Source organism: Rhea pennata, chromosome 1 (assembly GCF_028389875.1).
Source record: "Rhea pennata isolate bPtePen1 chromosome 1, bPtePen1.pri, whole genome shotgun sequence".
Taxonomy (NCBI): Eukaryota; Metazoa; Chordata; class Aves; order Rheiformes; family Rheidae; genus Rhea; species Rhea pennata.
Window position 1 is genome coordinate 170,117,748 of NC_084663.1, and position 25,683 is coordinate 170,143,430.

Sequence of the window (25,683 nt, forward strand, 5' to 3'; positions counted from 1 at the left end):
AAGCTGTCCCTCGCAACACAATGTTATTCAATGAGCTAATTAGTATCAACTGTCCCAATTTTTCTTCAAATATAATTGTTTGACACCTTTTTGGCCACATTTTAAGAGGCTATGTAGAATGACTCTCAGCTGCTGCTGAGAACTAAACATAACTCCGTAGTAATAATTCTATTAATACATCGTTCTCAATTAGAATAATTATTTGAATAGACACACATGAAAATTGCTAAAATACATAATATTGTTTCACGATCTTATATTGATTTTTGACAGTTAGCCATGTTAAGGACTGTGGACAATTCTATCTGCTAAACATGTCACAAAATGTGTACTTACTTTTCCTTACACCAGAGAAACAGCTAAACAGCAAAATACATTATCAACATAAATGCAAGCCACACAGTAACATCTCTGACCAAAACAACATCAAATTTCACACAGCATGTATTGAAATTGAACCTATTAACTTCTCTCAAACTACAGTTCTGTAGTTACTCTATGAAAAGAGGATCATTTTTTTCTCCCAGGCTTTGTAAATTCCTTTAATTTGAAACCTAGGATGGCTAACAGCGAGATGACCACCTTTAATCAAAGAAAGGATCAGTCTTCAGAAACCCCTTGAATAATAAAACTGGCATAATGTTGTGCAATATAGATGATTTACAAAGAAACAACTCCCTAGAAAAAGTGACAAATTAGCAAATAAAACTAATTAATGATACTTTCAGCACATAAAACAATATTGAGAAGTCAATGGTTGCAGGAAGGAGGGAAAAAAAGCATGAAGAACCCCAGAAACATTTGTTTGCCAGTAGGAAAATTCATAGTTAAAGTCTAAACTAGAGAGAACTATACCATACCTCTGAAGGACTGAGGAATATTTCATCAAACAGACTCCTAGATTCCCTAAACTGGGCGTGCTAAGCATGTAAAAACAGAAAAATATAAGACAAATGCAACTAAAGTAGAACATTAAGTAAAAGCCATTTATTACAACATACAGATCATAACCATTAAAAATATTTTTGTCTGCTTAAATAACCTTTCAAAATTGACCTTGAGAATTTGAAAATATCAAAAGCCAGGTAACTAATGCTATTACTACTGATGACAAAGGCTTGTTACAATTTCTTTGATATGTTGAGCTTGCTGGGAGCCTTTATAAAAAAGGCATGTTAACACTCAAACTATTGTTTTAAGACAAACTTCACAAAGGAAGTCAAGCACTGAAAAACATCAATAAACGCTAAGCTTCGATTGCTGAAAATCTGTGGATACAGGAACTATGACAGAGTAGTAAGGTAACAATAAAATTTTCTTAAGATTCCTACCTTGTGCAGAAAAAGAAAAGGATAGAAGCAATTTATTAAATGTGCTATCATTTTATACAGTTTTCCTCTCTTGCTCAATGAACAGCTTTTTTGCATGCTTTACCGCACACTTTAGAATATACCTTGAAACAATTTTCAGCTTCTTCATAGATTGCTCAACATAACCTAAGGACATTTAATCTTTTGCAGATGTTAACACTATTGCAGTGAAGGGAAAATACTACTCTTAGTTTACATGTAAGAAGTTAAAGGCATAGGTCATAGCACAGTTCACATGCCATCAGAGCACTAATGTTGTAAGGCTGAAAACTCAAACTACAAGCTATGTATGTTCTGAAAACTGTATAAAACAATTCTGACATTGTCTGCAGCTGCTACTGCTTGCAATCTCAAACACAATGAAAGTGAGAAAGCAATTAGATAGTAATAGCGCAAAGTTTAAGTGATTTATCTGTTCTCCCATGGGTATGTAGAGGTAAGGATCACAATCCTTCTCTTCAGAATGGCAAACCACCACTTCAATTATAAAACGACGTTTTTTCTTTTTCCAGTTATCTGCTAGATGGCGACAGTCTTACACAGCTTTAGCTGACCCCTGTGTACATCCATCATAGGTACTAAGTAAAGTAGAGATTCTGTGGAATTATCATATGGTCAGGTGATTAAAATAGCATCAATTAAAACTGCACTGGCACATAAGACTAATTTCATCTAAAAAAACCCTTGGCTTTGTCTTATATTACTTTTTTCCAAAGCTTGACTTTGCAAGTTTAAGTGTTTCTTGACTACAGTTTGTGGGGCAGGTCTTTTTTTATTTTCTTTGTTTAAAAAAACAAAAACAAGTTGAGTAAAAATTCTATAAAACCTGAGACTCCTAGCAGTCAGCAGGACTGTTACTTTTAGATACACTGAAAAGACTTCTGTCACTAACTTAATGCTAACTTAAGTCTACAACCTTAAGAAACACTTGTAATTTTGGGAAATGATTGTTTTTCCCATCAATTTTTCAGAAGGAGGTTTTTTTTGTAGTATCAGCACCTACTTACTGAATTTTGAGCTCTACTGTATGTTTTAAGAAAGTATATGGACAGACTTTATGCAAACATTTATGTTTGCCACAATATCCTACTCCTCTACCTCCCACCATTCCAGATTCCTTTTCCTTGCCTTCATTTTACTCCGTTTTCCTATTTGCATTCTTCCTTGAGCAAGGAATTTTAGTCATTTTAATCATTTAGTTTTTGACTCTTCTCACGTTGCATAATTTCCAACTAACAGTTATTTTCTTTCCTCAGCTCTACAAGTGTCTTCTCTTGCATCCTGACACACTCCTACCAGTGTTCCTCCTCCCTCCCTATGCTCACATTTTCTCACATCCACTTCAACTCCTTTTCCAATACCACATTTTGAGTTCCTTCCGCAGCCAATCTCAGATTATCCTTCTCACTCTTGCTCCTAACTAAAATAGCTCAATATATTCCTCCCTCTAAATCAGTGCTTAGCATATACCCTTGCCATTTCTCATTTTGACTATTAGTCCCATCCTCCCTGACCCGATTTTTCTTTCCTCAGTTTAAGGCAGTTACCTCTTAGTCCAAACGAAAACAGACTTCTCTTCCCATAATACTTAAGCTCCCACAGATTTAAACTCCTCATCCCTTGTCCTTTTTCCCTCCACTTACATTGATGCCCTAACATTTGAATCAAGTGTCTTTCTTCTTCCTTATGGACCAAAGGCCAAGAATAGTAAAAACTACTTTAGGGCACAGGAGAATTTCCCATTTCCCAGGTCCAGTGCTTTCTCTAAAAGTAGTCAAGAGCAGTCATAAGGTATATCTATTTTCAGACTTATAATCCCCTTCTGATATAGAACATTTGAAAGTGTTCTCTGTGGACAGTACATCTGCAGTCCCATCCTCTTCACAGCTGTGAGCAGTCTAAATTTATCCGGGGAAGACAAATTCCACAGACTTACCAAAAAGCTATATCTCTGAACTGTGGAGAAAAGCTTATAATTTGGCCAAAATCAGACAGAGTTTCTGAGAAAGGCAAAAGACATTTCTGGCACAGTAACCAGAGCATGGAAGCGTTAAAGTTCTCCAAAACAAAAGCATTAAGAACATGGGCAAAATCAGTGGGTTTTGGTTAGCTTTTTTTTTTTCTTGGAATTAGCTGAACCATATTGAGATTTTCCAAAGAAATTCAGCTCAAAGATGACTGACTGTACACCTAGAACTTTCATCATACAATGATTAAGATTTGCAAAGTTAAAAGCAACAGGAGTCTTGCAAGAGTTGCATATGCCTTATCTGAAGTGCCACAGGACTGGCAATGTTAAAAGTTAAGGCTTAGGGTGCTCAAGTTCCAAGTAAGCTTAAAGGTTCATAATTTCAAATTTGGAATTCAAATCAGTATTTCAGCAAAAGTTTTGCTTGTATGAAAAGAGTACAAATCTGTGCTCCTGCTAAAGAAGTTAAAAAAAGTTACAATCATTCAACTGGAGATCATCATAGCAGAAACTTGGCAACTGACTAAGCAAATGTTCCTAATGCACTGCCACATTTAGTAAAAGATTTGTGCAACACCTTCACTGGTAATGTTACATGAATTCATTTTAACTTCAGCTGTTCCTACCTTAAAGAAACTCTTGTGCCTGTGATTGTTGCATGGTAGTAGTAACAACTTCCATCTGGGTCAGCATAAATTTTTTCTGATCACAAAGACTCCTCTGAACACACTGTGACTGACAGGTATAACCCAGTCAGTCAGTTTATAAATATCTCAACTGCAATCACATACAATTTCAACACGGGGTGTTTTATGAAAGCCATGGAAATCTAACTTGAGAATAGTATGTTACAGCTAATCACATGAAGTACTAGAAGCTCCACTTTCCAGAATTTGGATAAGAAAGAACAAGATCATCAACTGTTTACAAAATGAAACTAACGTTTAATACTACCTGCAAATATCAACTTTCTACTTTGAAGACTGTATTCTTTATAATGTTAATTTTAACAAACCTATAAGCACTGTATATATACATCCACTAGTTAACTTACTTTTTTTAAAAAAAAAGTCATGGTAAATAGTATTTGGAACATCATTTCTTCAAAATTCAATATTAAAGTTTTCATGAAAAACAGGGATCTTTCCTTCTGAAAGAGCTACAGTATTGGAGGTTTTGCCCCTTCCAGACTGCTGGAATTTCCTTCTTCGGTTGTTAGTTTATTACCACCTGAAACACTCAAAATGAGCACAACTCTAAGAAGTAAAATTAATAGGAGTTTTTAATTAAAAGATGACAGGCTATCAAAAAGGCATAATTTGGCTTTAAAAGTTGTTTAGTAAGCTGTCATGCCTCAGAAAGAAGTGAATACACTTTTTACAGTATTTTACAACTAACTTGCATGATCTATAAAGGACTAAAAAATCCAAAATATTTAAAATCACTATCACACTATTATTTTAATAAATATGTCACCATATGGTTCAAGCTATTATAAGTAGTCAAAATTAGCCTTAAAGATTTCACAAAGTTGAAATAAAGGAGAACCATGTCACTTACTCGTTGGGCAACTTCTGCTGCAGCAGCTGCCATTGCTGCAGCTTTGGCCTTCTCTGCTTCATCATAAGTAGGAAGAGAGGTAGCTACACTGTATGGAGGTGGTACAGGATAAAATTCATTCTGTGTTTCTGTTCAAAACGAAGAGATTTATGCATTTTTAAACAAGAAAGATGTCAAGAATAGTAAATATTAAATATACAGAACTATTAAGCTTTAAAGTACCTACCACCAAATTCAACCTCTGTTGAATACAAAAAGTATTTGTACTTCAAATTCTTACAAGCTTTAAAATAAAATGTATTTTCATAAAATAAAATAGTGAACAATTTAAGGATGCTTGTAGTTTCTGCTCAAGGCAGAAACCTTAACCTAGATGTTGAAGAGCTAGTATGTTTAGGAACAAAGACTATACTTGCCAAGTTACATATCTAGATATTCTAACCAAAAAGCTGCTTTATCAAATCATACAAAAGATATGCAAAGATGAACCCTGAAAAGGGCTGCTAATTATTGATACTGATAAAAATACAGCATGGTAATGGTAGGACTTAATTAGCAGGGCCTTGTTACTAACTTCATTTGGTCCATGAAAATCAATTGTTCCAAACTTTCAATTTTACCACATTCTTTGAAAATATGTTCCTTATATTAAAATGGACAGGCTTCATTTTTATATATTGAAATAGTAAAGTGTCATCATAAAAAACCTTTAAAATAATTTTTTAACGATTTTTTTTTAAACACACTGAGTTTCTTCCCATAGCCTACAGCAGTTTGCAAAAAGATTCCTTCCACAGTCAAGATTTGTCAGCACAGGTGCCAATACCAGAGAGATATAATACACAGGATAATTCTGCATGGCTTTTGTTACGCTCTTAAATGTATCTTTCTGAAAGAACAGGGGTGGGAAATTGCAAAACAGGCCACAGATGATTCTGAAACACTTTCTCCGTGCATGGGAGATGCAACCTCAAGCAACTCTGCTTATAGCTGGCAACGTCCAAGTTCCTGTTTAAGTCTCCCATACCCCAAAGGAAAGTAACTACTTCATGAGAAAGGGAGGGAAAAAAAAAAAAAAAAATCTATCGAGAGATTTAAAACAATGCATTCACGGCATTTCACGTTGATATTTTCATTAAGCATGGCATGTTCCTTTAACAGGTTTTAGTTCTATAAATTGGCTTTTTCTTACAAAAACGCATCAAAATTGCTAATGAGGTCTATTATGGAGCACTGCTTTAAGACGTAAAGATTAAATGTGGAACTGAACCAACATGCAGACTTAAATAAAATCTAAGTAGCACACTAATTAATGAACATTCATTTAGTCTAGTAATTTGGAACAATAAGTGTGCTGCTTCTGAACATACCAGACAAAGATCTGCGCACAAAAAGCTCACTTTTTTACTCTTAATTGTCTGCATAGGGAAAAAAATCAACCAACCAAAAAAAAAAAAAAAAAAACCCACAACACCACACCACTTTGAACCAAGTGCTGATTCATACATTCTCTTCTTTAAGAAGCTGTTATGTAAAAGGAAAAATACCTGAGGTTGCAGCTGCTTCTACTGCTATGCTACAGTAAGGCGGAGGGGAAGTATCTGCTTCAGGTAAAGCTGCTGTCGGAGGAGTCTGTGGAGGCTCTGTAGAAGTGGAAGGTTGCTCAGCTGCTGAAGACTCTGGAGGGTCATCCTCATTGTGAAGCTTAAAGTAAATAAATACATCTCAGATGCACTCAAAGAATTTTTTACATAGCAATCCAATATTTGAAGAATCTTTTTCAAACTTAGAACAAAAATTCTTCTTCAACAAAAATTATTTATAAAATATGTTTTCTTCTTTTAAATGAAGTTTTAAGAGGACACTCCCAGTTAAGCATATAGAAAAATAAGAATCAGAATAAGCAAGTATGTTGATTAAAACCATAGAATTCAAATTTGGTAACTAGTCTTTCTTTTAAAATGGTTCTGATTGTTTTAGCTATATGAATAGTTTTCAGAAAACAGAAAAACTTTAGGGATGGCTACCAAAGCATCCACAGTTAAAACCCACAAACTCAGATGAATAAACTGAACATATCTGAAACAAAAGTTCTATAATTTTAATTTACAAGTTTGCAAAAAGATCTTACAGAATAACATTGTTTTCCTATCTGTAACAAGAATACTAAGGCTAGATTTACATTATACTTTACCTAATACAAAATTAATCAGACAAAAAAAAAAAAATACTTTCAGAGGAGTGTTAAATAAGTTTTACTAATGTTATGTTCCCACAAAATTTTTTTTTTAAATCCAGAGTATATTAAAGCTCTGCAGGTTACAAATCTATGACTATCTTTCTAAAAATAAATTAATGATAATAGGAAGAAAAACATGGAAATAAGACATTTCAATAGTAGGCAGGTAAGCTGAAAAGATAGTTCAAGGGAAAATACAAAATACTTCACAAGAAAACACCACAACAGAACAGTTTTATACAAATTTTGTAGTTTCTCATACTATCTCTTAATATATCAAATTAGAAAAGTGACAAAATCATTTAAGTTTTGATTTTTATTAATCATTAACTTTTTAAAATAAGTTTAAAACACTTTTCAAAGTCCCTCTGAATACTATGTTGAAAAAAGTGTAGCACAACAATGAAAGGTTTTACCTATATATAAATATGTATGTGTGTGCGTGTGCACACACACACACACAATTAAGCAGAGATCATCTTCCAGGTGATGAAAGGGAATGTTGAGGGTGCAGAGAAACTGAGTAATCAAGTCATTTAATGTCTCATCAATGACCCAGAAAAAGTAGCAAACAGCTGAGAAATATGCATAGCTGTTTAGAGTGTTAAGGCCAGAAAAACAAAATCACCTCAAAATAATCCAATATGTTTAGGGATACAGAAAGCAAGTAAGACGACAAATAAAATCCTGATTTTGAAAAGGTCAAGCAGGTCAGAAAAAGTTTTGACTGAGAGCTACAAAAGTTACAATTCTAAATTAAGTATCATTAACAATAAAAATCTGGTGTTGAAATGGATATAACTATTTTTAAATATGTTTTAGATATATTTTTTAATAAAAGTGGCATTTTATTAGGAATGAGATGAGTAGTAACAGAAAATTACTGGCATACTTTTACATTAATGGCTGGTACACCCTGATCTGGAATGTGTGGGTAGTTCTGCTTACCCCGCTGCAGCAGCTTGGTCTATGAGCAGTGGAAGAAAAAGTCTAGTTAAGGGATTTGTCTGTTATTTTCATTCTTCCTCATCTTTTGCCCTCCCCTTCAGCGAGGGCAATGTGTTCTTCTACCAAAAATAGTGCATATAAAAAGACTGGCAACAGCTCATTGCCCAAAGAGCATGCAACTGCTCAATACCCACTTGTCCATTACCGAGGGAATTAATTTTGTGTGTTCTATCCACTTTCCTGAAAACTATTTTCATTAAAATTTGAAATTTAGTAACAGTTACAAATGATGGAGCTGACAAGAGGATGGGAAAAGAACATTCATGTAAGACTTTTCCTTCAAAAAAAGCTAACAAGGCAACCAACTGTAACAGCAACTGCGCATAGGGAACAGAAAAACTCCACACCACAGACTCCAAAGGAGTCCTTTACGCCCTTCAATGAAGTGTATTCAAAAGACACAGTCCTGGTCATTATTTTGAATGATTTATATTACAGGAAAGCATTTCTATTTATCTTGTCTCTTGCTATACAGGTCTTTCAGAAATTCTGAAATTCATAGTTATACTAATGCAGCAACTTAAAGAAAAACCACAACACTCCTTACAGAACATCCCATTATATTTAAAAAACAAAACAAAAACAAACAAAGAAAACTACACACACACACACACACACACACCAAGAAGCAGATTAAGCGGCTCAGATAGTTATAGCTGCAATGAAAGGGAAATTTGTTCCACGAGCAGATCGTAGCTTTTGTTAGTTCTGCCCCGTGTGTCTCATCTCCTGTGTTCTCCTCGAGGCAGTAACTTCAGGTCCTCTCACAGTCTTCCAGGACTCTGCTGGGGCAGAGGGGACTCACCCTGGCAAGCTGCAAGCTCTGCCTCTCCCAGCTGGGGAGGCAGCTGCTACCACACAAACTGGTAGGACCACCTCTCCTACTTTGTCTTCCCAGGGCACTGATTCATCTGTGTAGACATCTGCTTTCTTGAAATCTCTAGGTAGCTGGGTTCTTTCAAGCCTCCCTCTGTCCTGCTTCAGTTTGGCTGATACTGGCTGGTAAATTTAAGTTATTTTTGGACACAGGGGAAGCAGAGGTCTGACAGACAGCATAAATTTCATTTCCATAGAAACCAAGCTAAAAACACCAAGAATGGAAAAGAAAATGTCTATTTCGAGGCATTACTTAAATTATTATACTTAAGTGCTACCTTTTCAGGATTTAACATTAAAAGTTAAAATTCATCTAAATTTCTTTTTCAATGGTAAGATTATTCTACTCATTCTTTTAATTGAAGGAGTGGAAAGAACCCACATTTCAGTTTCCTCTCACAACAAATGAGCCACTATATGCAAGACAGTTGCTTTTGCCAAGATTATGGTCAAAATACTTGTTAGGATCTCTTGAACAACTACAGGCAACTGTAAATTACCACCTTCACCTGCTCCCCACAACACTATTTTAAGAGCAGGACTCAAAGGCATTTTTTTTCCTGTGTTAGTTTCGCGTCAAATGTTCTTTTCAATAACATTTTTTCTGCAACTAGTTCAGTTTGCCATCTCTAGCAATACTAGAGAAACCAAATTCTAGATTAAAGAAAAATAAATTTAGTTCTAGAAACCAAATTTTAGATAATTCAAAGCAAATTCCCTCACACATTAGTCTGCATGCAAAGTATCCAGTTGACTATACAGAGTTTTAAAATTAAAAACAGGGCATCCTTTAGTATATTTAGATTCTACCTAAACTATTTGCATGAGTATTGCATTTCCTGCTTCCCAGCCCCATAACTACAGTGCAATGTAGATTCAATAGCCATTGTGTTTAGACTTGCAAGCTACATCTAAATTAGGGCATTTTTAAAGTTCAAATATAGATATAGAAGCAATGGTTCTTCTGATATCAATGGAGACTACCAGAGAATAAGCAACACAGGAGAAAAATATTAATTTCCTTCAATATTTAACTTCATACTATCTTCAGATGATATTGCAAACAAGGTCTCTAAAGCAGTAATTCAATATTCTATTCCAGAAGCTGAAAAGTGTCTACGCGTTAACATTTTCATATCTTTCAACACTGAAAAAAGAGATAATACAGCCACTTTTATTTTAGCATTTCATTTTTACTGTAAATTACTTAAGGAAATAAATAACAGGAGGAAGTCTTCTTTAAGTCCTCCATTTTGATTGTGTAATGAATAATTTCCAAAGCAATCAGATGAGATGGCTGAAATCAGCTGACATCCTACAACAGAATATGAACTGGAAGAAAGGGCTTCGTAGCACAGAATCCCTTTACCAAGGAAATGGCTGCAGATGGTTTTACTCTTCAAGCTTTTCAGAAAAAAATACTTAAAGTGGGAGGAATACTAACATTTTTCATCTACCTCCAGATTAAGAGTTTGTCAAACTACAAATGTCTGCTTCCTTGTATAAACTGAGTTTGTGTGTTTTCTGATTTATTGATTGATTTTAAGAAGAGTGGCAATATAGGAAAAATTACTAAAATATGTCTCACTTATAAGACAGCAGAGGAAAAGGATATACTATGACGATCTCTGTCATACTGTACCATATGACAGATCTGTATCATACTTCCACAAGATTAGCCAGACATTTTCTGATCAAGTGGATTAAAGTTGCACATGTTATCTCTTATCATCCTGACAGTGTATTGTACGAAAAATGATATACACACTCAGCCTATGTTATCCAATTTTACGCACATTAGAAAATGGAAAATACAGCAATTTTCAAAAGAATGTGCGTGATTTACACAAGTGCGATTTACAGAAACTCAATATTGTGATATATATGTAAATAAGTATTGCAACATAATTTCAACAGTGTTTTATAAGCACTACATAGACCTTTGGAAAAAAGAAGCTGTTTTCACATTGTATCTCCTTTAGTATAGTAGAAAACTATGCACAAGTCACCACCATTTAGAAAAAAGGCATCTAGCTTTCCTCCTCTATTTTCATTTATATGTGTACTACAAGATCATCTTGACAAAGACTGACGTAGATAAGCTTTTATATGAGTTTTAGTAGTGATGGTTCTGCCTTGGCCAAAGAACTTCACAACACTGACATTAGTGACCTTAAATTACAAGCACTTTTAATTTGTCCTTCTTTCTAGCCTTTCAAATGATAGTACAGTTACACTTTCTAGGAAGTTTGGTTCTTCCAGTTTTGACCTCATACAAATCAGTTCATGAGTTTATCCAAACTGTATTAAAATCAGTACAACACATGGAAATGCCATAACCACGGACCTAACACTATGCTTTAAGTAAAAATGTGGAACTAACATAAGTAGATCATGCTCTAATCAAAATAATATTGGTTTCACTGTGGTATAGACTACTCATGTATTTTTAGAAAGACCCATAAAAAAATTATAAACACTACTGAAGCACACAGTTAGGTAAGAACTACAGGACCAGAAGAGATAGACAAAGTCTCCTATGGAAAAAAAAATGCTGCAAGTTTCTTATCATCAGTAGAAAGGGGGGGGGGGAGGAAGAGGAGGAGAAAAAAAAAGGGCAAAAAAAAAAAAAAGCCTATTCACAATGACCTTTGAGAAAACAGATGCCTGGAATGATCTTGTAAAAATAACAGTTTGTAAGAAAAAACTGTACAGAAAAATATGTAATTTTAACTTCACAACTTTCTTCTTAATATCAGTTTTCACTCTCTAGCAAAGTATTGTTTTACAACAAGAGCACGCTTTTGTTTACAAATTCCTGTTGTAATGTCAACCAACCAAGAACCCATGCAGATCAAAATTAACTTCCTCTCTACTGAAAGCTATTTGCAGTTTGTCAAGTGTGCTCTATTCTAAAATACACAGTACTGGCCACAGTCAGAGAACACTTTCCTTCCCCCCCCTCCCCCAATCTGACTCTCTAAAGATGTTAGCCAGAGTCTTTAAAGGGAATAAATACTATTTTAAAATACAAAGTAATGAAGTTACATAAGGTATTTTAGTACATTCAGGTAAAACACAAAAGCTCAGCAAATTTCAGCAACTTTTGCTTTTAATCTGGCTTACATCTACAACATTAACCGATCAAAGCTGATTAGCATACAACAGTGCACAGAGCAGATCTACAAAATTTTTCTTCCACCATCCCATCACTTCACAAGCACTAACCACCACAAATGTCCAGATCTAGAACTACTCCTTCTTGATAGTGGAGAGGGTTTTTTGATAAATCTCTGCAAAAAGTTTTAATAGTACTCAATATGTTATAAGGTCACAGATATAAAATCTGCACTAGAAGCAGAAAAACAGAACAGAAGGCCATTGCTGCCATTCCACAGCTGTGTAGAAATACCAAATGTGTCCACTAAATAAGGATTAGGTACCATGGAAACTCACAACCTCTGGAGGCAAATTTCTACTGAAAAGAATCCAGAGATTTATACTGAATGTTGTTGAAAAATATGTTGCAACAGAATGATTCTTCTGCCAAAGTTAGACTCTTCATATAAAAATAGAGTGATCCATAGCAACTGAAAGTGTTTTATATGCAGTTCACTATAAAAAAACCACATTCACATTAATGTAAACAGTGAAATCATTTTAGCAGTTCTCTTATATCAGAGGGCTAAGTCTATGAATTTTTCAAGTTTTTTTTTTTTTTTTTTTTTTTTTTTTTTTTTTTTTTAAGAAGAAGCATGTAAGCATTTGATGATAAAATTAAAATAGCAATCAGGACTTCCCAGGGGAAGGGGAAAAATATCCTAAAAGCTACCACATGTATAAAATGTGACTATTTCATTTCTCATTGATTGTAATCCAGATTTAAACAATTAACACATACAACATAGGATATGCATTTGTATTAATTCCTTTTTGTTTCTAAGATAGTTATTTCTTCCCCTCTCACATATCAATAGCAGATGCAGAGCCACCCTTAGTAAAGGACAGTCAATAACATACCATGTGTCAATACTGGAACTCTTTTCTGTAAGTAGATATTCTGAGACTAACACTAACTAAAAGGGTTTTCCTTCAAACTGGTTCTGTTTCTTTCTACTTTACTTGCTAGCTGTTTTTTTTTTTTTTTCCTTCTAATATAGACATTCAGAGATAATTTTGAATACTGAAATTCTGAGATGTCTGAAACAGATATTTGATTTTTAACATGAAATTACAAATACTGCATAGTTTCCAAGAGTTTTTCCCTATTGCATGGTTATAGGAGTTAATTGTGAAAGTTGCCACTAAAAAAGAATTTATCTCTAAAAAAAAGATGACTTGTACTGGTATTTTTCAAATCTTAAAGCATCAGTATAAAAATGGTTCTAGAAAATAGGTGGTAAAAAAAACTCACTAGAGCTAGTACACAATTAGGTATGCTAATTCTGAGCTATTCTAAATCTAAAAGTTATTTTAAAAAATCACTATGTACCATGCAGCCTTCTGTTGGTCAAGTGAACACTCATAACAGTTTGAGGAACTAGTCTAAATCCAGTAAGTAAAATACAAGATGAAGCTCTCCTCCTTGAAGACTTTTTAGTTAGAACTAAGTATGTTTAATAAAGATCCATTTATACAAAAGTATGTTATTTGGATCAGTGGTTAGTCTGAAGCAGCGTTTTGTCTTCAACTATACAGGGAAAGTCCACAAGCCTGGTCACTATTTGCCCATTTTTCTCAAACTTCCCCAAAACTGGCAAACGTTATGCTATGGATGCTACATCTCTGTCTACTCCACTTAGTGTTACGGACTTCTCCATGAATATGCCTTTTTGAATTTGCTAATACTATTTGCCTCTCACATAATAACAAATTGATTTAAATCATACAAAAGTAACTACACAGAAGTGAACAAAGTTTCAGTCTGTGCTCTTCAGCTCTAATATTGTATGATCTGGTGAATAACAGCTCCACAATCACTTCATCCACTGCCTTGATGACTTTGTTGTGAGTTTTGATCATTTCCAGCACCCAACGACCCATTTTACTCTGCTTCTAAAGCAGCTGCTTCAACCTCTTAGCTGTTCTTCCATTTACCTTCTCTTGTTCCACTACGTTCTTCTTGTGAGACACCAAAACTGCATACAATACTAAAATGCAGTTGGTACCAAGTTGGTACACAATGACAAGACTAAACTTCCTGCTTACATTCAATCCCTTTCCCGGTAATGGACAATGTTTTGTCAGGATTTGTTGGCAGTTGTCATTAACCAACAGCTTCAGCAAAGCATCGGTGACCACTTCAAGAATCCCTAAGCAAAAAGTCACTTCTTTGATCAGGACTTGCTACACTGGTTTCATGCAAGTACTTTTAACCATTCTGAAGTAACTCAGCACATACAAAACATGTAAACTGTAAAAAATAATGGGTATATTAAAACCTGTAAAATTGGGAAATGGACAGAACTGTCATCAATAACAGACTCATCATTTAACAATTAGTCTCAGCTTCCATTCCAGCCTACATTCATCTGGGCTGAAAATTTCAGTGTTGACACAAAAAGCTAAGCATTTCTGTATATATTAGCCATTAGGTGAAACATGAATAAAGTACAAAAGAAAGGTTTGTGCACACAGCTTCCTAACAAGGACAATGAGGGAGGATACTAAAATTCACAAATTGAGTATGTAGGGAGAAGGATAAGGAAGAAAAGGAGGTCCTTCTAGAGAAGTATAATACCAAATGAACGGCAGAAGAGTCTTGATATGAGAGAGGTAAGAAAGAAAGGACCCGAGTCTGTCTCCTGTCTCACAATTGAATTGCCCTTGAAAATTCTAGAGTAAAACCCCAAGAAAAGCTTAGATAGCATTATAGACAGCACAGAGGGCTTTCACCTGTGTATCTGAATAAAGCTAGTCATGCTGGAACAGTCTCCCCCTCAACAGTACTAAATAGTCCAGTTAAAATCACTGGATTAAATAATCCATAAATCAGAGGGGTAAGTCAACAAAAGCAAGCCTTCTTTATTCTTATTAACAGGTCAATCCTTACCTGGCTTTTACAGCCTATCTCATTCCTTAACAACTGAAAAAAACGAGTAGTCAAACTCTTCAATTTAAAATACCAGCAAACCAGATAGAGAGATGATACACACAGAAGTTCCAACAGCTTCAAAAACAGGAAGATCCATATATGTGACCTGATCACACTTTTTTCGTGCATTATATGCAAAAGAATAGGTCTTACCGAAGATACTCTTCTTCTATCTTTTCTCCTCTATCCACTATGGGACTCTCATCTTTAATAAAGTTTAGTGACAAAGACAAATACAACTCAAAGAACAGCAATAAAAAGTCCTCTCTTTAAAGAATGTGTTTTGTGTCTCAACTGATCATATCCAATTTGAGTTTTTTTGTTTTGTTCTTTTTTAAAAAAATAGAAGGTGATGTTATGGCCAAACAGTGCTGATTAAGCATTTTTAAGCAAGCAAACATGCTACGTGGCTCAATGAGCGATTTTCCGGATCTGTCAGTGATGCAAGGTATGATGCACAGGTCTAGAAGCCGGCACTTCCCAATAGGTCAAGTTTTGTGACTAATAGTCAAATAAACAAAAAATACATTGTAGCTGAGCAGGAAGCTTGACTGTTCAAAGATGGGAAGAAGCAGATGACCAAACTAGTACTACCTAGTCATCCTGGGAAGTCAAAGAAAGGGAAGGTAGCAGACACTGAGATAAGAGAAAGGAGAGTCTGATGGAATATAGTGACATACTGATCATCAGCTGTGACCCAGTGCTGCAGGACTTTAGTAGCCTCCTCATTATTTGAATTATATACTCTCACTCTAGAATTCAGAACAGATTTTTAAAAGTAAATAGCTTATACTACTTCCCCCCCCCCCCCACGCATGTGCTACTAATCAATTTTGTGATTGCTGCTCTGGAGTTTTAACAGTCTCAGTGCTTCTGTATATTCCTTCAGAACACCTTAAGTAATATTTCCCTTGAACTCCAGAATATGATAGTTGAGTCAAAATACCAGCATAAAGCAGACAATTATCCTCAGTTTCACTTCATACTCTTACTCCAGATGTCAGCTATGAAAAGCGAGTGATGCCTTTGATAAAAGGCATGAGACAAGTGTTAATTAACTATGCTGACCATTACCAAATCATGTTCAATGTTAACTTGTATCTTACCACACAAATTAAATCTTTTATTTCCTGCGGTAGTGAGATAAATGCCACTGTAAATATCCTTTTGTCAATAACTTTTTCTCAAAGCTGATCTACACAACCTTTTCAGGTCAGAGAAAAGCAAAAACAGGTTAAACAGTAAGCTATGCATACAGCTTTACCGAGGACATGATTTTGACCTTTATTACAACAATAATCCATCTGTCAACATTAATAGGCTTGCTGTCAAAAGGCAAAATACTATTCAGTACTAAAATTGGACAAACTTATGTTTGTCAATATGTTAAGTTACAATACAATAGTTAGAGACTAAGAATTTTTTTTTACTACTTTTACTGAAAACACATGTTTTTAAGAAAGAAGATGACAAACTTCTGCCAACCATCCTGAACAGCAACTGAAGAATAGGATTACAAACATAAATACAACAGAATTAGTAATATACAGGATATGGTTTATGTTTTTTATGTCTATAATATTCAAAGTTTGGAGGGTTCCCCCCAAACTGTTCATTCTAAACACAGAGGAGGCACAGTTGGGGGTGTTTGAGGATGACTCAATATCTAATGCTTAGGGTACATAATAATTAAAATGTAAGTTAAGCTGTATCAGTTTTAGGCTACTCTTAGTCTCTGATAATGGAAAATATGTTTAAGCGGAATAAGCAGTTAAATGTTAAAATGGAAATATATTTTCCATTTTCATTCTAAGTCTGAAAGCCACAAGGCATCCACATCCTGAAATGTCCTGAGAGTCCAGGCAATGCATGACTTCAGCACAAAACAGAAGTTGTTGGTCATTTTCATTAAAAGCACAGCTGGCAAAGGGGGTGCCCATTTAACTAAAACAGGCTAGCTGTTATACTTGTCCAGGAAGTAGGAGACCTAAGCCTGAAGCAGCCCAAACCCACATTCTTGTCTGTACAATAGCTTAGTTTCAGTAGGAAGAGTTGCCAGTGCCCCTCCCACCTAATAAGCTTCCAAGTTTTTTATTCTTTCTTTGCCCATAATCTCCTAGGATAAATTTCCTTCGCAAATTGAGAATGGCATGCCTAATATGGGTGTATTGGTATACAGGCCATTTGTTCACTCTCCTGTCCAAAGCAGCCTAAACACCTGTAGTCTGGAAGCAGGTTTTAAACTATGAAACTGAACACAGCAATCACACCTAGGACTGTGAACTCCATTCTAGGACTGAAGTCCCAAAAAGTTAGGTATCATGACAGTACCAGTTGCCATATGCTCATTCTTTTGTGGATACGGTCTTTAGGAAGACTGTTTCAAAAATAAAGCTAATGCCTAAATGTAGCCTACGTGCCTCAGTTTCTCCATCTGGAAGACTGCTACCAACATTTTATATTAATATAGTGCTTTTTAAGCATGGGATTTCTGAGACCAATCTACCTCATTTTTCAGATATGAATGTGCTCAAATAGTGGATAGAGCTTCTTTCTTTAAGCAGCATGATAGAAAGAAATCTAGCTTGGCCACATAACAGATGACTTTTGCTAAGAATCTTGTTATTCAAGACCACTTTATTCCCCCCCTCCCTTTTTTAATAGGATAGCAACATTTACTAGAAGTGTCTTATATGTGCATGACCCAGTCTGAAGCTGTCCTTTTCCATCTGCTCTGAGCAGTGACACCTTTCTTCTGCATTTGTGCATCTTCTACAATTTCAAAAGATGGGCTCAGCCAAGCCAATAGCTTGCTGCTACCAAAAAGCAGTCTTTCTTGCACTCTTTTCTGCCTGCAATTCCCTTGTGCAAATTCATTATTTAATCTTAAATTTAGGCCTATCAAATCATTTACTAGAACTGAATAATATAAAAAAAAAGTGCAAAATAACCATAAGAGACAGAACAAGATAATGAGAGTAGTAACTAAAAGGTATGAATAAGAACTGCAGGCATTTTCTGTTTAATTTAACTTCAGTTAGTTATACATTTATGTTCAGTTAAACATTGGAATATGATGGTCAAAAATTACTGGAAGAGAAGGGGAAGAAGATTCAGAAGACAAAAGTAAGTCGAAATTTTTACAAAACGTTTAGAAAGCCAGCTTCATCACAAATCAGTCAGCAGATACATCTATAGAGGGTGATATTCACATACCCTATTACTATGATTGATTTTACCACTACTATTAAAATTTTTAATCTGTAGGGAATAAAGAAGATTGAGATAGAGGACCTGTACCTAAAGAAAAAAAAAAAGAAAAAAAAATCCATTCATGTGGAGACTCCCATCTGCAGTTTTTCCAGAGCATGATCTGAGAGTTAGATGAGGTTTTCTTCTTCAAATGCAGACATCTAAGCATACTCTTTGAAATGACCTTGAGTTTTAAATTTGAACATCTGTATTCTTCCTTTTGTGCTTATAATGGTAATACTTGAGAAAACAATTCCAAGTTGCTTACAGGCCATAATAGTCTAGTATTAAGGTCTTAGGTTAGATCTAAATTATTCATTACTATGAGAACCCAATCTCTTTGGGAGACTGTGACCAACTAAGGTCAACACTTCTCAATGTTTTTCTGCAAGTCTGATGGACTGTATCACCTCACAGAGGGATGAGACAAAAAGGCAAAGTTCTGTTTAATCAGTAGTGGCTTTTGACAGTAACAAGTTCTTGTATGAAAAAATAAAATGAACAATGGGATATGTGATATCTAGAAAAGTTTCCCTGAATTTTGGAGAAAAGCTTAAAGTATGCTATTAGTAAGCTATAGTAACTGTTTTTACTTCTTTTCTATCAGTGAGACAGGGCTTCCTCCTGTGAAGTAGATCCTTAGTTAGGTAGTAAATTTGTGACTCACAGAGAAAGAGATCCAAAAGCCACATGGTTATGACAACAAATAAAGTTAGACCATCCTGCTTTGGAATGGAAGAACAAGACAATCTAAAGATTTACAGAGAGGAAAAAAGAGAAAAGATTGTACCTATCTGATACTTCATCTCCTTGACCTGTCAGGAACACAGAGAGAAACTGAGATTTATTTTCTTCTTCCATATGAAACAAGTGTTTAAAAGTCTACCTAAAAAGTTAAAAAGATACACAGCATGACTACTGTATTTGCAAATATACCACAATGCTTATAATAATTTTTCATCTTCATCTGTTAGGGATTTTTTAAAGCAAAATAGGAAAAAAAAAATGTTTATAAAAATTAAGTTGTTCTTTAAATACATTATATTCAATTTAATACAATTTTCTATTGGTAAAAATGTTGAAGAATGAGTAAATTATAAATTTAAAATCTTTATTATTACATTCTAAAACTAAGGTATAAGCACAGCCCATTCTTTGAAAGCTCAACTTATCTCATTTCAGAGGACCCTTATAAGCCCTTCTAAACTACTAAAAGCTTAAAGTGCAAAATGCCAGTGCATTGAAAAGTTTTCACCTTCAATGGTTAAGAGTTTTGCATCACTAAATGTGCCAGCTTAACTGTCACAAGCACAGTCAAGCAATAAATAGCAAAGCTTATCATTTAACATATCTTTACTCGATATTCTTCTGTACTACAAACACAGAAGTCTCCTAAAAGGAACAGTTTACCTTCCAGTTACGATTTCACAACTTCACAGCCAGACGTATTGAAAGCAATGGAATTTCCCTAATGTGAGCTAGCTTGATCATTCAGTAACACCAATTATCCAAAGATGACAAATATTATACCATATTCTAGATGTAGGCTATGATTCTTATATGAAAGATGCAAAAAAAAAAAAAAAAAAAAAAAAGGAGAGAGAAAAAAAACAGTAATACTTGGGTAATTTTTTTTTTAACCAATTACTATTAGGTTCAGTCCCATGCAAAGAAACAAAAGAAGAAATTTTTCTTCTGTGCACATTTCCTGTGTAGGTTTACTTTCACGTGTGTTCAAGACATACAAAGACTTGACTTTGATTCACGTTAAAGAGACAGTAATACAAATATAAGAAATCATTGAATTATCATCAATGATATCATCATCATTCATTGACGAATAATCTTCTTGAGTCAAGAAATACAGAATATTAAGTGTTCGTTGTGGCTGTACAGCTCTTTACAACATGTAGCATTATACAAGCAAAGTGTTTATAGGATTCAGTGATGAAAATTGATACTATTTCTAAAAAACATACACAATTTGACACACAAAATTCATGAACTTTAAGAAACAAACAAAAAAAAATCCCAACAAATTGCAGGCTGAAGTCTTGGAGTTCTTCATCACTCTAGAAACCAAAGCAGCATTTCCAATACCTTACTGTAGCACCTGGAGTTCAGTGGTATGACAAGTTTAGGAACAGCTTAAGTGATGTCTGTGTGGACAGTTGGCCTTTTGTTTCATCTATCCTGGTTTGCTACTTACCTACTTACCCTTTAGCACTTAAACTACCCTATAGTGAAAGACAATCAACTACCTGACCAAAGATTATTAAAAGATTATTAATCAAAAGCCTTAATGAATTAACATGAGGAAGGGACCAATTAACATTTAAGAAATTCAGTGTATATATATACATGTGGCTTTCAACAGGATGTATATACCTATATTGTTCATACACATGTGAGAAAGTATCCCTCATTATTCAGTTACTTGGAAAAATAATGTTTCACAGAAAAAGGCAATCCCAAACTCTAATACTCAGTTGTTCAACCTTTTTTCAGCATTTTTCATCCATTTCACCAGAAAACTGCTGAATTTCTTTTTCTTAGCTTCAGTAAAGATTAATAAATCATTCAAACCACCTTTTCTGTGAACAAGCTTAAACCAGAAGCAGATATATCACGCAACAAGATATTAACGCACTTAGGGACAGATGCTAGAACGTAAAAGGACACAGAAAAATTATCGCTGAACAATTTATTATATTTTGTTAAGTTGATGCCTCAGTCCCCCAGTCCAACAAAAGGAGAACAGAAAGAAACAAACACGCAGGAAAGGACACATTTACAAACAAGATTGCTGTACGCAAGTGACCAAGGAAAGAAAAAGGAAGGAACGCAGACAACAAAGATTGACTAATTTATTTCTGATGTCATACTCCTGCCCGAAAGCATGACAAATTCTTACCTATCAATTAGTTGTCTTTTCTGCCTTACGAAGAAAGGACAGGAAAGGATGGGCAGACAGCAGTACAACACAAGTACCTTGCATGCCTGAGGCAGAAAAGTGATGTAACATTGATTTACTGTCTGCTCTTAGTCTACAGCACTTATTGCACTGTACTTCCAAGTAGCAGCTTTTTAACAGTTGCATGATTTTAATATTTTAAAATAAAAAAATAAAAACCACAGATGCTTAAAAGTCTTTTAGTTTAACTCACTTAAAGAAACCACAAACAAAAAGAGGTAGCAGTGAGACAGCTTCTTCAACCTCGCTGAAGTGCTACTAATTACTGTCATTGCTATGAACTGATTAGAAGCCAGTAATTCTTTTTATTTTGTTTAGTAGAAAACTTGTCCTAAATAGAGCAAAAAGGGTCAATCACAAGTAAAGGCAGAATGGGTGGAATGTGGAAAAAAAATGCTATTTATTAAAATAAGAAAAGAAAACACAAAACAGTGAACAGCACTGGTCAGAATTCATGAGCTTAGCAATAGGGAGTGGGAGGCTGATAAAACTATTGCTGTGATAAAACTATGTTAGCCACACATTCCTCCCCTACATTTGCCCCTAAAAATTAGGGCATGACAATAAAACAGGCATTTTCAAAAGCTGAAATAACCTTTTGCTTATCATCTGTCACAGTCATTACGTAAGCAAATACATCATAACTCTTAAGATTACAGCTTTAATAATCAGGGGCCAGTTAAGTGTATCTGTAATTGTCTTGTTCTTCCATTGTCTGACCCAGTACAGTAAGCAAGTAACATTTTGAAAGTCTCAATGTCAAGCAGTCAGATGTACTGCTTAGTAAAAAGCAACAATATGGTCCTTCCTAAAAGGCAGTAATCAGCAAGATCTTATTTTGAACTCTGGAGTGCAAAGATTAAAACAGCACTTTTGTTGTTCTTTTGAATTTATAGTCAGTTATTTAATGTGCTGTAATTGCAGAGGCTTCAGGGAACACTTCCATAACAAAATTCAGTTACATAAACTGGCCACAAAGTTTAATATACATGGGGAATTGATTGGACTAGTTCTTACTGTATTACATCAATATTGGTCCTTTTAGAACTTTGCACTGAAAAGTATTTATTCAAAGCTGGGCATCAGCACCCTAGTTGGAAGTTTCAAATCACATATAACAAAAAAATAGAGGCAAATTATTTCTTCATTCCATCTTACATGCTTTTTTCTACTCATTTCTTTGAATAACAGAATTAAATTTTCTATTATATTTACCTGACCTTTAATAACATATACTTTTGAGGCCTTTTAAAACATACCTTGGATACTTCAGACCTCAGGGAGATTATAGTGTTTGAAGGCTCTTTAGAAAATGCTCTGCCAGCATTTTCATTCAGTTTTGTAAAGAAGAGCCAATGACTTCAGAACTTCTGCTTATTCTAAACTATGGTAATGTGGCACAGGAAGAAAAGCATGTTAGAAGGCTATTAACTGAACTGTACAGTGTACTGGGACTTCCAAGTGTCCTAGAAGTATACATCACTCCTGAGAAGATGCAGACTGTTGTGGGGGAGGAGGTATGATCTTCAGGTATAAGACTATCCCACAATATGATCACTCAAGAGCAAACAGAAGCGTCTCACACTGTTGGCAGGACTATCAAAATGAATGTTCACATAACAAAGGTTTTCTTATTACTTATTTTAGAGCATAACCTAGGAAAAATAGGTATACAGACTTCTATATTTATTTTAACTCTTACGAGTTCTTTGCCTGCAACCCAGAAAAAACATTTACATCCAGAAAGCTGTGTAATATCACCAGACCCAGAAATACAAGATGACGTTTACAAAAGTAAACGTTAACGACTTCTGCAATAATTGTTTTCACCGTTTAAGTTGTAAAACACAAACAGTAATATAAACAATTCAGGCTTTAGATGGAGAACTGTACAAGAGATCTAAATTACAATCAATAGCAAAGATTTCAGATTTTTATGGCATCTCCTTAAATATATAGCAAAACCATAAAGTACATGGAACTAAAGCTTAAAACTGAAACTTCTGAAGAGGCTGACTATGCTTAAGTCATTTTTGTGACTAATAATCAGAAAAGCTCACGCCTTTTAACTATAATTGACATTAACAACTGAATGAAACAAGCGGTACAACCAACTCAGGCTGGAAGAAGAGCTTAGTATCTTAAATTACTGCTTCAGTAACAAAGGTTAAGAGGAAAGAAAGAATAGCATTTAAATTAGACTCAATGAACTGTAAAGTATGGTAGACTAATCTTCAGTAAACCACTGTCCTTTATGTGTGTGTGTATATTCATGTGTGTATACCTACATACATATGTATACACACAGGATTGCCGATCTGTCTTTGGTGTTTTACAGTACACTGAATCTAACTTTTAGTAAGCCACTGCACACGTGTGTGTGTGTGTGCACGCACATGTACATAAGTCCTACGGCTTATACAAGATTAGAGTATACACACATCAAAATCTATCCCTGTGCTAGATAGCTAAGAACTACTTTAAAAGGCTTTAGAACAGAAATGACACTTCTCTGGCATGCGTATTAACTAGAGATATTCCCCTACCCTTAATTCCACAGCCAGATAGCACAAAATACTGTTCTTCTTCAAATAAACTTTTGTCAGGACAGCAGCTTGAACTGCCAGTTAAATGCCCAAACAGAGCCAGCCTCTATGAATTTCTCCCAGGCATCACAGAAGAAGTAACAAGCCGTACAAAGGAGACGAGTTACCTCTTACCTAAGAGGGAAGCTCAAGCCGCTGGGCGAGGGCGGAGAAGACCGAGACAACCACCACGCAGCTAGTCACCAGACCAGGAAAACCCGCGGGGGGGGGGGGGGGGGGGAAGGCCGCAGCCGCCGCCCCACCGCCGCCGCCCCGAGCGGGGGAGGCACGAGCAGCTCGGCGGCGCACCAGCCCCCCGGGACGCGCGGCCCCACGGCGGGGCCCGGCCGCGCCAGCCCCCCACCGCGCGCGCGCAAGGGGCGAGCTCGGGCCCGGGCGGCGCTGCAGAAACGCGAGGCGGCCCCAGCCAGACCCTGGGGCCGCGCAGGCCCGAGAAAAGAGGAGAAAAACAAGGGAAAAACAGGCCTCGACTCCCCACCACCCGCCCCGCGCGGACCGACCCCGCGGCCGGCCGCACTCACCACTTGGTAGCGGCTGGCGGGCTGGTAGTGCTCCATTCTGCCCGCCGACACGCACAGAGGCGCGGCCGCCGCTCCTCCGACCGGCCCCGCGCCGCTCTTCCTCCTTCCTCCTCGCCCGCTCAACCGCCGCCGCCGCCGCCTCGGCCCTTCGCCCGCCCCCTCCAGCGGCTGGGCCGGCCCCGCTGCCGCCGCCCCTCCCCCCGCCAGGGGCGGGGCCGCACCGCCCACCGCCGCCTCGCTTCCGGCAGCTGGGCGGGGGGGGGGGAGCGCGCCGCGGTCGCGCGGCCCCGCCCTCTGTGACGCGCCGGGCCGCCGCGCGTGCTCCGCCGCCCGTTGCGCCCTTGTCCCCGCAGCCCGGCGGCCGCGCGCCTGCGCAGAGCTGCTCCCCGGCCGTTGGGCGCGGCGGGGAGGCTTGGGCGTTTTGGGGTGCGTGTGCGTTTGCCCTCCCGTAGGGCAAAACGGGCTACGCGCATGGCATGTCCGCCCTTCCTTAAACACCCGCCGGCGCTCGTATGTGCCCTCGACGTCACTCCTCTCTGTGTAGTTCCCTTCTGTTTTTTTTCTGAGCCTCTAGTCCAGGCCGGGGCCTTCTCCATCTTCTCTGTCATTACCAGAGTGGCAGCAGAGATTTGATCCTCCATGTTATCACCCCCGGAGCTGCTCCAACGGTGGAGCTGATGGTGCTGGCGTTGGCAGCGTGGCTGCCCCGGTGTGCCGTGTCGCCACGGTGCAGCTCCCTGCCGGCCCTGCTGGCTTGCATCCCCCAGCCCCTCTCAGGGTGCTCAAGCACACTGGGCTGCCGGCAGGGTTAGTGCACCACTGCCCTTCCGCTCTCTTTCCTGCAGTATTTCTCTTCCTTGTGCAGTGCTGGCCAGGCTATTCTGTCCCCAAAGCACACGAAGCTTAGGAGCTTATCCATGTCTCGCAAGAATAAATAGGTACAGCATAAAGAAAGTATCCTTGAGGCCTACAGAAAAATCTTCAACAGGTATCTTTCTCTACTAAAATCAAAAGTCTATTTGTTGTCCTCTGTTCCTTTGAAAATTCAAGGCAAAGCACCATTCTATGACAAAAAGAGAAGAAAAATATTGTGGTTTTCTCTTCTCTGGTCCTCCTAAAACTGTGAATGTCTCTTCCTCCTAAAACAGTAAATGTTTATGTGTTTATGTAGTGGTGATGACCACCTGGGGTAAAGGCAGTGAAAATTTTCATCC

General features: G+C 36.7%; 1 protein-coding gene across 2 annotated transcripts in view; it reads right to left on the reverse strand.

Moving 5' to 3' along the window:
- The window catches only part of NDFIP2 (Nedd4 family interacting protein 2), a 47,050-nt gene extending 22,439 nt beyond the window's left edge, over positions 1 to 24,611 (reverse strand). For both annotated transcript variants that reach the window (XM_062566850.1, XM_062566849.1), the window contains exons 1-3: positions 24,470 to 24,611; positions 6,447 to 6,603; positions 4,900 to 5,027 (exon numbers count right to left, since the gene is read on the reverse strand). In XM_062566850.1, coding sequence (XP_062422834.1) covers positions 4,900 to 5,027; positions 6,447 to 6,603; positions 24,470 to 24,505 — 321 coding nt within the window. In that variant the 5' untranslated portion in view covers positions 24,506 to 24,611. The remainder of the gene's footprint in view (positions 1 to 4,899; positions 5,028 to 6,446; positions 6,604 to 24,469) is intronic.
- Positions 24,612 to 25,683: the final 1,072 nt, after the last annotated feature.